Consider the following 13,516-nt stretch of genomic DNA (forward strand, 5'->3'; position numbering starts at 1 on the left):
AATTAAAACCACGTGAAGTATTTTACGGAATAAAAGATGGTGAAGAAAGACCACTCGATCGTGCACAACTCATAGAATACCGTGATAAAATTTATGATGAAACAATTACTAAAATAACTTCCACTCAACAGGAACAGCATAAATACCGGAACGCTTCTAGAGAAGATCCACCAGCTTTAGAACCAGATCAACAAGCATTCAATAGACGACAAGGAATTAAAGCTAAAACCAAAGAATGGTTTGAAAAAGTCAAAGTAACCTCGGATAGAAATCAAACTTACAAGGACGATAAAAACAGAAAACTTCATAAAACTAAAATGCGTCGTATCAGAAAATAAATTTGATATTACTTTTTCTTTCTCATTTTAGATTTCATCATGGAAACAACAACACTTCTCTTGTTTTTAATATCTATTAATTGTATGTTACAACCCATTCATTGTACTATTCAAATCATGGACCTTAACCAAAACCCAGGATTATTGGCATTGACAGCAGGAGAAAGCTTTATGAAAGTCGGTGAACATAGAATTTACCATACTATTGATTTTGATTTATACGAACCCACTTTCACAAAGTTGAAATTAATAACCAAGGAATTAAGAAATTATGGAAATTTTACAGAATTGAACGATGTTTTATCTACAAAGCTCTTCAATCTAAAAAACCTCTATTTTGGACTACAAATGAAAACTAGACAAAAACGAGGATTGATGGATTTTGTAGGTACAGGAATCAAATTTTTAACTGGAAATATGGACCATCAGGACTATATCGATATTTCACGAGATTTAGATGATCTTACAACAAAAAGTAATCAATTAATCAGAGAAAATAATGAGCAAAGAAAAATAAATTATGATATGCAAGATAGAATCAATAGATTGATTAAACAGATAAATAATCAACAATCACTCATAATGAACGCTATAAATAATAATCAATCAGGAAGCCTACAGAAGCAAATTAAAATATTGGAAAGCATTATTAATGTTAATATTCAATTGGATCATCTTATCTCTCATTTTAAAGATATCTCTGAATCTATTCATTTAGCAAAGGTAAACATAATTTCGAAACATATCTTGCATCCCGATGAATTGTCATTCTCGATCGATAGATTAGAAGAAAAAGGAATTGTAATTCATAATTTTGAACAGGTATATGATTTCTTAGAAATATCAGCTTTTTACAATATGACAAAACTTGTTTTTGTAGTTAAAATTCCATCTTTGAAGAATCATACTTACAGTCATTTGATTCTAGAAGCTTTGCCAATCGAAAATAAGATTTTAAATTTGCCCGCCAGCACAGCTATGATCAGCAACAACGAGACATATTTTATTACGAAGAAATGCCGAAACATAGAAGAATATCGCATATGCAATCAGAAGGATTTATTGGATTTAAGCAATGACACCTGTTTTACACACTTACTTCGAGGTATGACAGGTAAATGCACTTTTAAAATGTACAATCAACAAAAAGAATTTAAACAAATAACTAATAATCGTATTATTGTGAAATCGAAATCTCCCGTGAGTATTAAGTCAAATTGCGAAATAACAAACAGAAACCTAACTGGCTCGTATTTAATAGAATTTCGCAATTGCAGTATAATTTTAGACAGTACAAAATTTGAAAATACCGAAATATTCAAAACAGAGATGCCGTTGATAGTACCATTAGATGGTTTACATATCGAAAAGCAGATTATAGAAAGTTCAATTGAAGATCTGCAAATACAAAACCGAAACCATTTGGAAACCCTATCGACAAGTCATCAAATTCACCATTATTCCTCAATAAGTTTGTCGGTATTCAGCATTCTGGGAATTATAACCCTTATCATTTTGTACAACGTCAAAACCAAAAACGTCAACATCAATTTCCGCAGAAAACCATTTTTAGAAGAAGTATCAAACAACCAAGCTAAAGATGAGTCATCAGAATTGCGAGAGATTTCCTCATCCCCAAGAATACAATCAACACTTTTGTCGACCCGGGACGTCTCGACTTCACGGAGGGGAGTAGTTACGAGCAACCCGTTTCCACTGACCACAATTAAACCGTTACCACCGATCATGCCGATATTCGTCAATAAGCCACTTTCGCTATCCAAGCCTGAGACGCAATCATCATGAGTCAACATAAACATTCATTCGCCGGAGCACCATTGCAGCCGAATCGCACTAAACATAAACATCCACCCGCACGCACATCATACGACGTAGAATCTTCGTCATAGCTGTGGCGCAACATATTTTCAAGTTCAAGTTTAGGTTAGTAGGTTAGATCAGGAATAATCATGATCGATCGGGAAATGTTAGCGTTTATAAAAACCAAACACAAAACACAGAATAGAGAGTCTTCAGCTGAAACTGAAGTGGCGCAGTCGTAGTTTTTTAAAAACGCCGAAACCCCCTCGGGTATCATAATTTATATATATATACAACTATCATATGTTTCAACTGATCTTATATGACTACCAAAACGCACTATACATACTAAGTTTGAAATGTACCCGATGCATTGTTACGAGTGTAGATATAAAGGCCTTAACTCCAGAATGATTTGGATGGCAATCGTCATTGATGTGGATTATGGAGTCAATCTCCCATAGTCTAATTTACAAGTATAGATCTAATGAAATTAGTTCTATGGATTCACTATGGAGAATTTTCAAAAAAAGTTCTCCGCGCTGTAGAGCATTTACAGATGAAGGCATAGGGTCAAAGTCAAATTGATTTCTTCAGATCTCGAAGACGAATGTTACTGAAGACCGCAACTCGACTCACGAGACAAAAGTTATTAATCAAAATTCACCCATGAACAGAAGACCACAGCTCGATTGACACGCTTGACATGCCATCATAGTAAATGCGTGCTACCTTCTTGCACACCTTGCAGGACATCGTGTATGAAGATGCGCATGTGAGTGAGAATTTGTACAATATATTTTTTCCCGATTGTCGAAATCAATTCAGTCTTGGGCAACATTCGTCTTTGAGATCTGAAAAAAACAATTTGACTTAGACCCTATGACCACATCCATGTGTAAATGCTCTACAGAGCGGAGATTTTTTTTTGGAAATTCTGCATAATAATTCTCATACAGACGAGCTTGGTGGTCTAATGAGAGAATGAAGAGTTTTTCACTATCCAATCTACAAAAAAGGGCAATTCAGTATACAAGAAGCTTTCGATGAATACAAGGCTGGTTGTCGTAAGGGCCAATCATCGGCGAATAAGATGCATACCCTACTCTAGACAAATTTCTGGAGTAGACTTTCAGATTGCGATTCCAAATGCTAAGATGAATCATCCAAATGCAAAACCAAGATGCATTATTTAATAGAAAACCGCCTTTAGAAATTTAAGATAACGGTAAACTTAAATTTAACATAGAATAACGTGCTTCTTTAGAACTTCTGTTTAGTTTTCCGCTGGGATATATTTTCTCAAATGGTACGGTAGGCAAATAATAATTAAACCTCAATGACACTCCAATTACACTGTATGTTGTTCTTATCGCTTGCCCCATGTACTGCCACAACATGATGATCTGTAAGAAATTCAAACAGCATAACATAAATCACTGCATGCATGCTCAAATGATGCCAGTAGCTCCCTGCCCATCAGCCCGCCACAACCACAAACATCTGGAAGGTAGCGTGACGTCAATTGTACGCGAAGAACCTGCGAAAGTTTGCTGTTCACGATCCGGATCCATCTGATTCTGCTCTACCGCAAACAATTATACTGTTGCTGTGTCAGCAGCATACAACCGTCTGATTTCAATCTGTCGGAAGGCATCGCAAATTAACAACATCATCGTGCAGCAGCGGTGCTTACAACATTTTTTTCATAATTTTGGTAATGGCTGGAAAGTGTTATATAGAGACTTGAAGAGTCGTGTAGAGTGTCGAATTATGAGCTAATTCATGAACGCATTATGAATTCTACCCTGCATGACACACCCACATTTCGCGAAGCATTGATTGCTGCAACTCAAATGCATGCATATGCTTTCTAGCATATAACTGTCCCAAGCACACATCTCCAACACAGTCGGTGCTTGCAAAGAGGCAGTCAGTGTCTGCGAAAGTGCGGAGCATCCATATACGCATTATGGTATTTAGCCCAGGCCCACATTTTTGCGCTTCCGTTGTCATCGTCGTGGTCATCGTTTTAAACGTAAGACTCCAACAACATCATCGACACAACATTGTACCTTCATATAATACGCAGCTTAATTGGCACCTTAAACAGCGGGAGTGCGGGATGTAGTTGGCTCCCTATGATGGAGTTTAGTGGTTTGCATTTGGATGTGATGTGCGTGGTTTGTAACTGTTCTTCAATGAAATTTAGTATCACGGTATTATCTCTTTCGTTTCACCGCATTATCGTTTCAAATGCGGGTCATCAACCTACAATTGAACTAGAGAAGATGAATAAAATCGTGCCGTGGGGTAAATTTGCTTAAGGTATGTATTAAAATGCATAATATGAAAGTATATGCATTATGCATTATGAAAGTATCATATTATGAAAGTATTTTAAAAATTATCACTGGCCAACGGTGTGAAAAAGTTCATGTAACGCATGCTTTTAGGAGCCTAGGAGATTAAATTGCAGGATTTCTATTTATCATGCTAGCGGGGATTTTCGGCTTCCAGTCTCTATGTAATCATAAACGGATATTGGTTCAACACCTGACGTTTCGGTCACATATATTGTGCCTTTTTCAAAAGATAGATACAGTCCCTCCGTTTACTCGTGAGGTTATGTATGTTTTAAACATAGTCGCACGTCTTCACTTCAGTGGTTGAGTTCGTTGGTTGGCGCACTTTTTCAAATCTATCAGTAGATATCGATCTGTTTTACCTCCTATGATCTACCTCTTACCGGCGGTGTCACTTTCGCGCCAGATTTCGATTCTGTCTGTAAAACAGATCGATACTGATAGATTTGAAAAAGTGCGCCAACCAACGAACTCAACCACTGAAGTGAAGACGTGCGACTATGTTTAAAACATACATAACCTCACGAGTAAACGGAGGGACTGTATCTATCTTTTGAAAAAGGCACAATATATGTGACCGAAACGTCAGGTGTTGAACCAATATCCGTTTATGATTACATAGAGTCTGGAAGCCGAAAATCCCCGCTAGCATAATACCAATCACAGTCGATCCCCTTACATCGTTTCTATTTATCTTCTTATAATTAATAGGTAATTTCCGGCTTTTCTGGTTTGCTGTTTTTAACGGATTTGTGAAGAATTAGCATTAAGTTAAAATTCACAAATGCAAAAAAAAAAACTAAAAAAAAATCTTTTTAACGGTTGAATAAATGGAGACGCTTGGTTTTTTTATGTAAAATAATAATAAACCCATGAATTAGATTTTTAAAGTTTGAAAAAAAAATAATTTATTTATGCAATATGCGGTGCGGTGTATACGGCTTCAGCAGTGTGGTTACTTGGGTAGTGTGGGATAATTGAGTTTGGGACTGAGGGGGTCGTCGTTGATATGACCGACATCATTGAGTGCTCAGTGTTAGCGGTTGTACTGGTGACGATTTCTTAAGCCTTAATGATCTCATTTATACCAATGTTGCGATGGATCTTCTTCACGAGCATTCATTTACGCATCTTCGCGATCCATTATTCGTAAACATTCATTTTTCATCGACGCATCATGAATACATTCACAACATGCGAATGGAAGCGAGAGCGAAAAATATAAAACGATCACATTGACAAGTTCCAAACGATTCCCGTTCATTCATTGCATTCATGTTCCCCACGCTTTATTCATTCATTCGCTGTTGTGTGCTCGTCGCTCGCGAACTTTGACAGCTGCGGTTAGTTTGTTTTCGTCCCGGGTTTCGCTTTCAAAATGGATAATCCGCTTGTGAAGAAAAAGACTTTAAAACAAATAATTTTGAGTGTTGTTGACGAAGTTAAAGAACAAAACGGTCAAACAGTGTCTTATCGGTGCAGCGCTTATGAGAAAAACGGCAACCGGTGCAATTACGGGCAAAAAATATTAGTTCCATGTAAGTTGAACGTTTGATCTTCCCTGTATAATACTGCAATCAAATCTCTGTTTCCGCTCAGCGAACTTCCGGCGCCACATTATAGGCAGCCATCCGGAAGTGGCCAACAATTTGGGAATCGGCGATGGAACTTCCGGAGAGCCACCTACGAAGAAGTCCAAAACGACGAAGATTATGGTGGAAACCGATCGGGCGACGATAATTCTTGGTACTCTAAAGCTGGCCACAACAAACAGTTTGCCGCTGCGCTACCCAGATTGGGAGGGCATGACCATACTGGTGGGTCCGCTATGGAAAGCCGTAGATTTAGAAATGTCCCGTGACAAATTGACCAAGCTGGTTGGACTTGCCACCGAAATTCTAAAGAAACTGATGATCGACGAAATGCGTGGAAAGGTAATCCACGCTAAAATTGACTCTGCATCTCGCCGCGGTCGTTCATTTTTCGGAATCAATGTACAATTTACAAACGAGAAGGATTGCGTAATTGTCCGGCACTTGGGTAAGTTTTTCTATTTTCATAGCCACTGCCCACTTATCATTCACTTTTGGGCCTGTCCATAAACTACGTAGCATCTTAGTAGGGGGAGGGGGATCTGGCTGAAGTCTACGATCCACACAAATTTCAAAAAAATTGTATGAACAAAAGTCTACAAGGGGGAGGGGGCTTGAGATTGCCATAATTGAGTCTACGTACTTTATGGATAGCGCCTGGATGGAGGGAGGTTTAAGAAATGGGATTGATCAATGTTATAATCTTTTTCAGCGTTACATGAAATGATAGAGCGCCAAACAAAGGAAAATTTGAAGCACGTAATGGACAACGAATTCCAGGAGTTCGGCATAGCTAAAAACCAGCTGTTGACGGTTGCCCACGACAACGGCGCCAATATGGTGGCGTCCGTCCAACTGCTGAAGCGACTCGTTGATTCCAATGATGACGATCAAGGTCCATCTGTTGGAGCCATAGTCCGAAAAGAAAAAGCGATGATTGATGCTCATGTGGGTGGCTGCTCCAGTGATATCAATGACGACGACCTCGGCGATGATGATGAATCATCATGGATCAAGGATGGAGACGAGTTGACGACGGACGACTTCGACGCCGATCATGAGCTAGTGGACCACGCTTTCCAAGACGACACGGATGATAATGATCTGATTGAGTTAGATCTAATAGAGAGCACAAGGTGTGCAGCTCATACAGCACAACTTGCTGTGTGGGATGTGTTGAAAGAATATAAAGGACGCTTGGCAATGATAAACAAAGTGTGTATCAAAATGCGCCACAAAGCATTCCAACAACTTTTTCATATGCATAAGTATCCGCTGCCACCCAAAATCAACGAGACTCGCTGGAATGTTTGGTATATCGTCCTTAAGTATTTGCTCGATTTGCGGGAAAGTCCTTTCTTGTCCATTCTGGCAAACACGGATGCTTCTCTAGGTATGTTATCAGTTTTTTTTCGATTCCATGTTCCCCCACTAATATAAACAATGTCATAGTTGAACCAATTGAGCAACCAACTAGTTCGAATTGCAAATAGCTCCATTAGGGTAAATCGCCAATTATTGCACACTTCATGCTTTTCAGTTTTCTTATGAGATGTGCAGGCGAGTTTTGAAGGTGTGCAATATTTAGCGATTTACCCTATCGATAGATATATAATGTATAATACAGGATGTCCAAAAATTGTAATCATTGTTATTATTTCGACACTGATTTTTCATTTGGGCCTAACTGACATTTTCGAGTTCACTTCATCGATCCTCTCTTTGTGTTATCACAGAATGTGTATTAAGTTTTTCAAAGATTTTTTGGTTGAAATGCGAAGAAGACGTGTTGACGTGTTGCTATAGAAACAAAAAGAATAACGATTTTGTTTGTTTTGATCAAGTTATTAGCGAAAGAGAGAGTCGACGAAGAGAAATCGATCTAGTCAGTTAGGCCCTTATGAAAAATCATTGTCGATTTATGCATTTTCTGCTGTAACGATGATTAGATTAGTGGGGTTGAATAAAAAAATATGTTCATTATCACGGTGACGTTGTGCTTAATAAATTTCGCTTGTTTTTTCTTGTAGATTTATCTCGCCAGTGGCAATTCATTGAGAAGTTTGGTGCTGCTTTCGAACCCCTGTTTGAGCTCACCTTGCGATTACAAAAGGATCATGTGCCATTGTCGCAATTCTATGCTGACTGGCTTGTATGTCAAGCTAAACTCGACGGCATAAAGGAAGGTAACATCTTGGCGACAAAGCTTCTGAAGTCCATGCAGAAACGAATCAAGAAGCTAAGCTCAACCAAGGTGTTCAAAGCATGTTTACTTTTGGATCCGAGGTTCAATTTTGTCGGTTCGAAGAGATTAAGCCCAGCTGACAAAAAGGAAGCACAGGTTCGTATAGCAGCAAAAAAATTCGACGTTTCTGAATTATTATATATAGTAACAAATTGTATTGTAGTAACAACTGATTCTATGGTAAAATTGAGAACTATTTTCAAATAACTACAGAAATCTGTTGAATTCGCCAAAAAGTAGTCAACATTGCTATACATTCAGTTATTACACAGTAAGTCGTGCGTCTTGGACATTCAAATGATTTGAGAAACCATGGTTTTGGTAACATTAACAGTATCTCAATGCAGTTTTAAGTGATTCAGCAATATCTACAGATTTGAAAATTGTTGGTGATGTTCTTAATTTCAAGGTTGCGACCATTCATTTGCAAAGATTTACATTGATTTGCTATTATCTCAGTTCAGAAGCATGCTATCACAAAACAATGTGTGGATGAATTTAACCTTGTAGCACAGACAAACAGACGTATCACTTGGAACAAAATGCGATAAAAATCATCGTCACTCAAACATAATCGCCCAATGCTAATTATGCTGTGGTACGCAAACCCACTGAGTAGATGGCGGTAGTGAGCAAACGTCAAACAGGAGCAAAAGAGATGCGAGCGCCATGAGTGAGCAATTTGCGAACTACGGAATATTTGAATAATCCGTTAAAAAGGGAAACGATGGGAAGTGAGTAGAATGAGACGTCTGTTTGTCTGTGCTTGTAGTTTTATCTGAAAGTTTGTCGAATAACATTGGGGTCGCACAAGCATACCAAAGTCGTGAACGAGCTGTGAAGGCAACTTTCCACAGCGTGAATGTAATTTACATTCACCGCGTGGAGAGTTGCCTTCACAGCTCGCTCAAGACTTTGGTATACGTTTGCGACCCCAATGATATTCGGCAAACTTTCAGATAAAACTACAAGGTTAAATTCATCCATACATTGATTTTTGATAACATGCTTCTGAACTGAGATAATAGCAAATTAATGTAAATCTTTGCAAATGAATGGTCGCAACCTTGCTTAATTTTACTATAGAATCGATTGTTGCTTCATTTTGTGTACAGTATTTTAATTTCATTTATATCATGAAACTTTAAGTCTCATTTTTTTAGGAATACCTACTAACATTGGATAAACGACTCGATGAAATCACCGGAATACAAATGCGACAAGGCAATGAAAAAGAGAACACTTCACTTCATCAATCCAACTTCGTCGACGATTATTTGACTGACTTTTTTGAAGAAGACTCATCGTCATCAGAACATGTTCAGCCCCCAGATGACTCGCTACTGATTGACTTAATCACACTTGAAACTCGCGAGAAAGTCAATATCTCGTTTCGACAATGTGAGGGCGGCTTGAATGCAGAACCGTTTGACATCGTGGAATATTGGAATAAGCGAAAATTCTGTAATCCAAGGCTGCACCGTCTGGCATTGGCTGTTATCTCTGCTCCATCAACGCAAGTCACAGTTGAAAGGCTTTTTAGCCGTACGAAGATCGTCCTGTCTGACTATCGAATGAAGCTGAGTGATGAAACATTGAAAAATCTTATGCTGCTAAAGATGAACTCGGATTTGCTTCCAAAAGTGGCAAAAATCTTGGATGATGATGAATCATTCAAATGAATATTGAAAACCCGTTTAACAATGTAAATATTTCTCTGCTCAAATGTGGCTGAAATGAAATTTGAAATAAATAAAGTGAAGATTTTCAAATAGTTATTGTTTTATTGTTCTGTCACGCACAAATTTCAGCTGTTTCATTCCATTCCCTTTCCCCATAATAGACTTTCTTTTATATTTTTATTTTATGTTTAATATTTTAACTCTGAATATCACAACGATATTAGAAAACGTGCTTAAATTATGCCATGCGATTAATATCCATTTTCAATGCCCACCACCTGCCATTTTTTGTATGAAAACTTCTGATATTGATACGTAATTTAAGGATGTGGCAATGCCGTGCGCAGAGGGGCGGTGGGAGAGGTGGGGGTGATATTAGGAATATGAGGCCAAACCCCACTTCCCTTCTGCATACGAGCATGCACAGTGGCCAATGATCCAAATTGACGAGGAAAGATACATTCAGCGCTTTCAAATGATTGTTTGGTCATCTACAAAGTTGTTCCTAATAATGAGGCCCTCTTTTAAATGTAAATAATGTGGGTGGTCAATATTTTCAAAGAAGTTAAAAACTTAACTTTTTCATATCCAATAATAACTATATACATGCCTCGGCATAGTTATAGATCTCTCAATTTTGAGTAAGTTTTGAGCATGTTTTCTGAATTTTGAATAAAATATTATAGCAAATATCTCTGCGCACGAAAATCTCCTTTTTTAAAACGAGTTGTTCTGCCGTCATCATATAAAAGTTAAAAAATAAAAACTTCGAATTTGGTCAAAAGAGTACTATCGTTTTGACTACAAACGGATTAAACACACCTCATTTCTAAAATCATTGATCATAAAAATTACATAAAACGTAAAAATGTAATGTATGAATCACTATGAACGATATGCTGCTACAAAGTAATCACAGTTGTCGTCATTTTTGTAGCAACCAAATTTACCCCTTTGGAACTGGAGGGGTCAATGTGACCCCGGCAAAGAAACCAAGCATAAAAAACGTGTTCGAGGCAGCGAAGGCAATCTGGCTCTAATGGGTTAAATCTTCATGTGAACCTGAACATTACACCACGAAAAAATAATTGGGAAAATCGACCTGGAACGCACCGAAAACGAGAAAGTTTGAAAGTCCATTTTGCGGGGCATTTTTTACAGAGCTGCATGTCAAAAAAAACACAGTAGGCAGGCAGAACGACGTTTGCCGGGACAGCTAGTTATAGACTGTTATAGATAAAAATGTTTAAAATTCTGTTAAGCGAAGACAAAGCTCTCCGATTCCAGTTCACTGCCTTCAATCACCATTAATTTGGGGAAAAAATGTGGGGAAAAGTTGCTCGAGATGAATATATAATTGATCTTCGCGAAGAGTGGCTAGCTCGAATCAGAAACACTCGCATCGTTAAGCGATTGATAATTCAACCAGTAGCAGTGATCAAAGATACAGTGAACTATGAATGAAGGACAGAAGCCGATCGGATAATGAATTCATTCGTCGATGATGGACAAATCGTCGAACGATGAAATGTGTTCATTCACCGTTCGTTCTTCTATGCTGAGTAAACATTCATCGCCCTTCGCTTATTTTATCACCGATCAGCAACACTGATTTATACCACGCACAAACTTTTGAGAAAAGGGAGTGCTTTGTTCGTAGGTAAGGCAAGAGAGGGATTTAAACTCTGTGACACGTGTTGAGTAAGGTCATGCAAAATAGAGGCAACCCAGGTGACCTAGCTAGGGCCCATATAGCCGAGGCGGTAAACGCACGGGTATTCAGCATGACCATGCTGAGGGTGACGGGTTCGATTCCCGGTCGGTCCAGGATCTTTTCGTAAAGGAAATTTCTTTGACTTCCTTGGGCATAGAGTATCTTCGTGCCTGCCACACGATATACGCATGCAAAATGGTCATTGGCAGAAGAAGCTCTCAGTTAATAACTGTGGAAGTGCTCATAGAACACTAAGCTGAGAAGCAGGCTTTGTCCCAATGAGGACGTTACGCCAAGAAGAGAGAGAGAGAGAGAGGTGACCTAGCGGCTCGGGCAGTGACGCATGCATGAGTGCGGAGTGTTTAGTTTAGTGCGTGCGTTGTGCTGTACCTATGTGTAGTTGGGGCCGGCTTACACATATCTATTGTTTTAGCAGCTCTTGACAGTTGCGTTTTCCTTAATCAATTCTGCATACATAAGTGAGCATTTGAACGGAATATCCCCGCAGGGGGCAGCTGAGAACGATTTGTATGACACTTTGAAACAGAAGTGTAATAACTTCTCGTACTAATGACATGTAATGTCAATATTGAAGTCAAAAGTGTTATTTTGATCTCTTGCCTCAATTGCAGATATCTGATATACACAAGAACCTACGAATAAACTTTTGAAAGCAATTGAATTACTTATATCAACAAGCTTTTGCGGTGGTTGAGGTCGTTTGTGTTATTTATCAAAAATTTAGTATTTTTTCCATCAGCAGCTATTCAGTGCTGTAACAAGATACCAAATCAATGGGTTACGTACAAAAGGCTGAAACATAAAAGACTGAAATGATAATTCGACACCGTCAATTTTAAAACAGTTGTTTTTAAGATATATCAAGCAGCGGCGTCATGGTCGCGATTTTTTTCGCAGTCAAGTTCGCAGATTGTGAACAATCCTCGATACCCATTTTACGTAATTTATGTTTAATCCCTTACTGTCAGAGCTGTCAGATCAGTGTAACACGCTAAATATAATTCACACAAAAGGCAATTTACACGGAAAAAAAACGCAATTATGAATATTATTGGGTACCGAACTGGCCACACAAAATTTGATCGTTTTCTTTGGTACATCGAGGTCATGAAATTAGTCTATGTATCAAGTCCATGGTATGTTTTATTGATCAAACACATCATTATAGCAATATTTCTCAAAAGAATAGCCTACTTTAAAAAGGAAAAAAATCTCTGATGATATTGTTGATGGTAACTGAAATGCTTGTGTCAGGCTAAGACCATAGGTTGGTCTTGAATAGCCCTTGTTTAAAGCAGAGTGTCTGAAAACACATGTATACATGAATGAGACAGTGTGCCATGCGCTGGTTTGAAATGCGTCTCAAGAAAATTTGTGAGATTTGAGATCGTAGCATGCTCATAAAAAATCTAGTGTACGTGCCTCAATGAGACGTCTCGTGAGACTCGTCTCATTGAGATGTTCATCAGATCAAACTAATAGCAACAAAACTTTTTTAGAGGCCCATTAATATTAGTTCTTGTGGAACTTATTCCGCTCTAGAATCAAGGCAGAAATTAAACCTATGGAAATACCAAGCGGTACAAGCGAAGTGTTTGGTACCGTGATTTCGGGTGAAATTGATCACTTTTCACAGTTTTTGGCTTCTAATTTTTGAATAGTTATCGATATGGTCAAACTTAATGCTTTAAAACAAGTACGGCCACGGATTTCATCAGTCAACGAGGTTGAAATTTT

General features: G+C 38.2%; 2 protein-coding genes and 1 long non-coding RNA gene across 4 annotated transcripts in view; 2 read left to right on the forward strand and 1 right to left on the reverse strand.

Annotated features, from left to right (window-relative positions):
- The window catches only part of LOC109429575 (uncharacterized), a 174,633-nt gene that overhangs the window by 129,570 nt on the left and 31,547 nt on the right, over positions 1–13,516 (reverse strand). The gene's annotated exons all lie outside the window — the stretch shown is intronic.
- The window catches only part of LOC134287444 (uncharacterized), a 443,288-nt gene that overhangs the window by 100,382 nt on the left and 329,390 nt on the right, over positions 1–13,516 (forward strand). The window lies entirely within an intron of this gene.
- On the forward strand, positions 5,616–10,053 carry LOC115260143 (zinc finger BED domain-containing protein 4-like). Its single transcript, XM_062854745.1, has 3 exons — positions 5,616–7,510; positions 8,148–8,458; positions 9,526–10,053. The coding sequence occupies exons 1-3, from the start codon at positions 6,841–6,843 to the stop codon at positions 10,042–10,044; spliced, it is 1,500 nt and encodes a 499-aa protein (XP_062710729.1). The 5' UTR covers positions 5,616–6,840; the 3' UTR covers positions 10,045–10,053.

This window comes from Aedes albopictus, chromosome 2 (genome assembly GCF_035046485.1).
Source record: "Aedes albopictus strain Foshan chromosome 2, AalbF5, whole genome shotgun sequence".
NCBI lineage: Eukaryota > Metazoa > Arthropoda > Insecta > Diptera > Culicidae > Aedes > Aedes albopictus.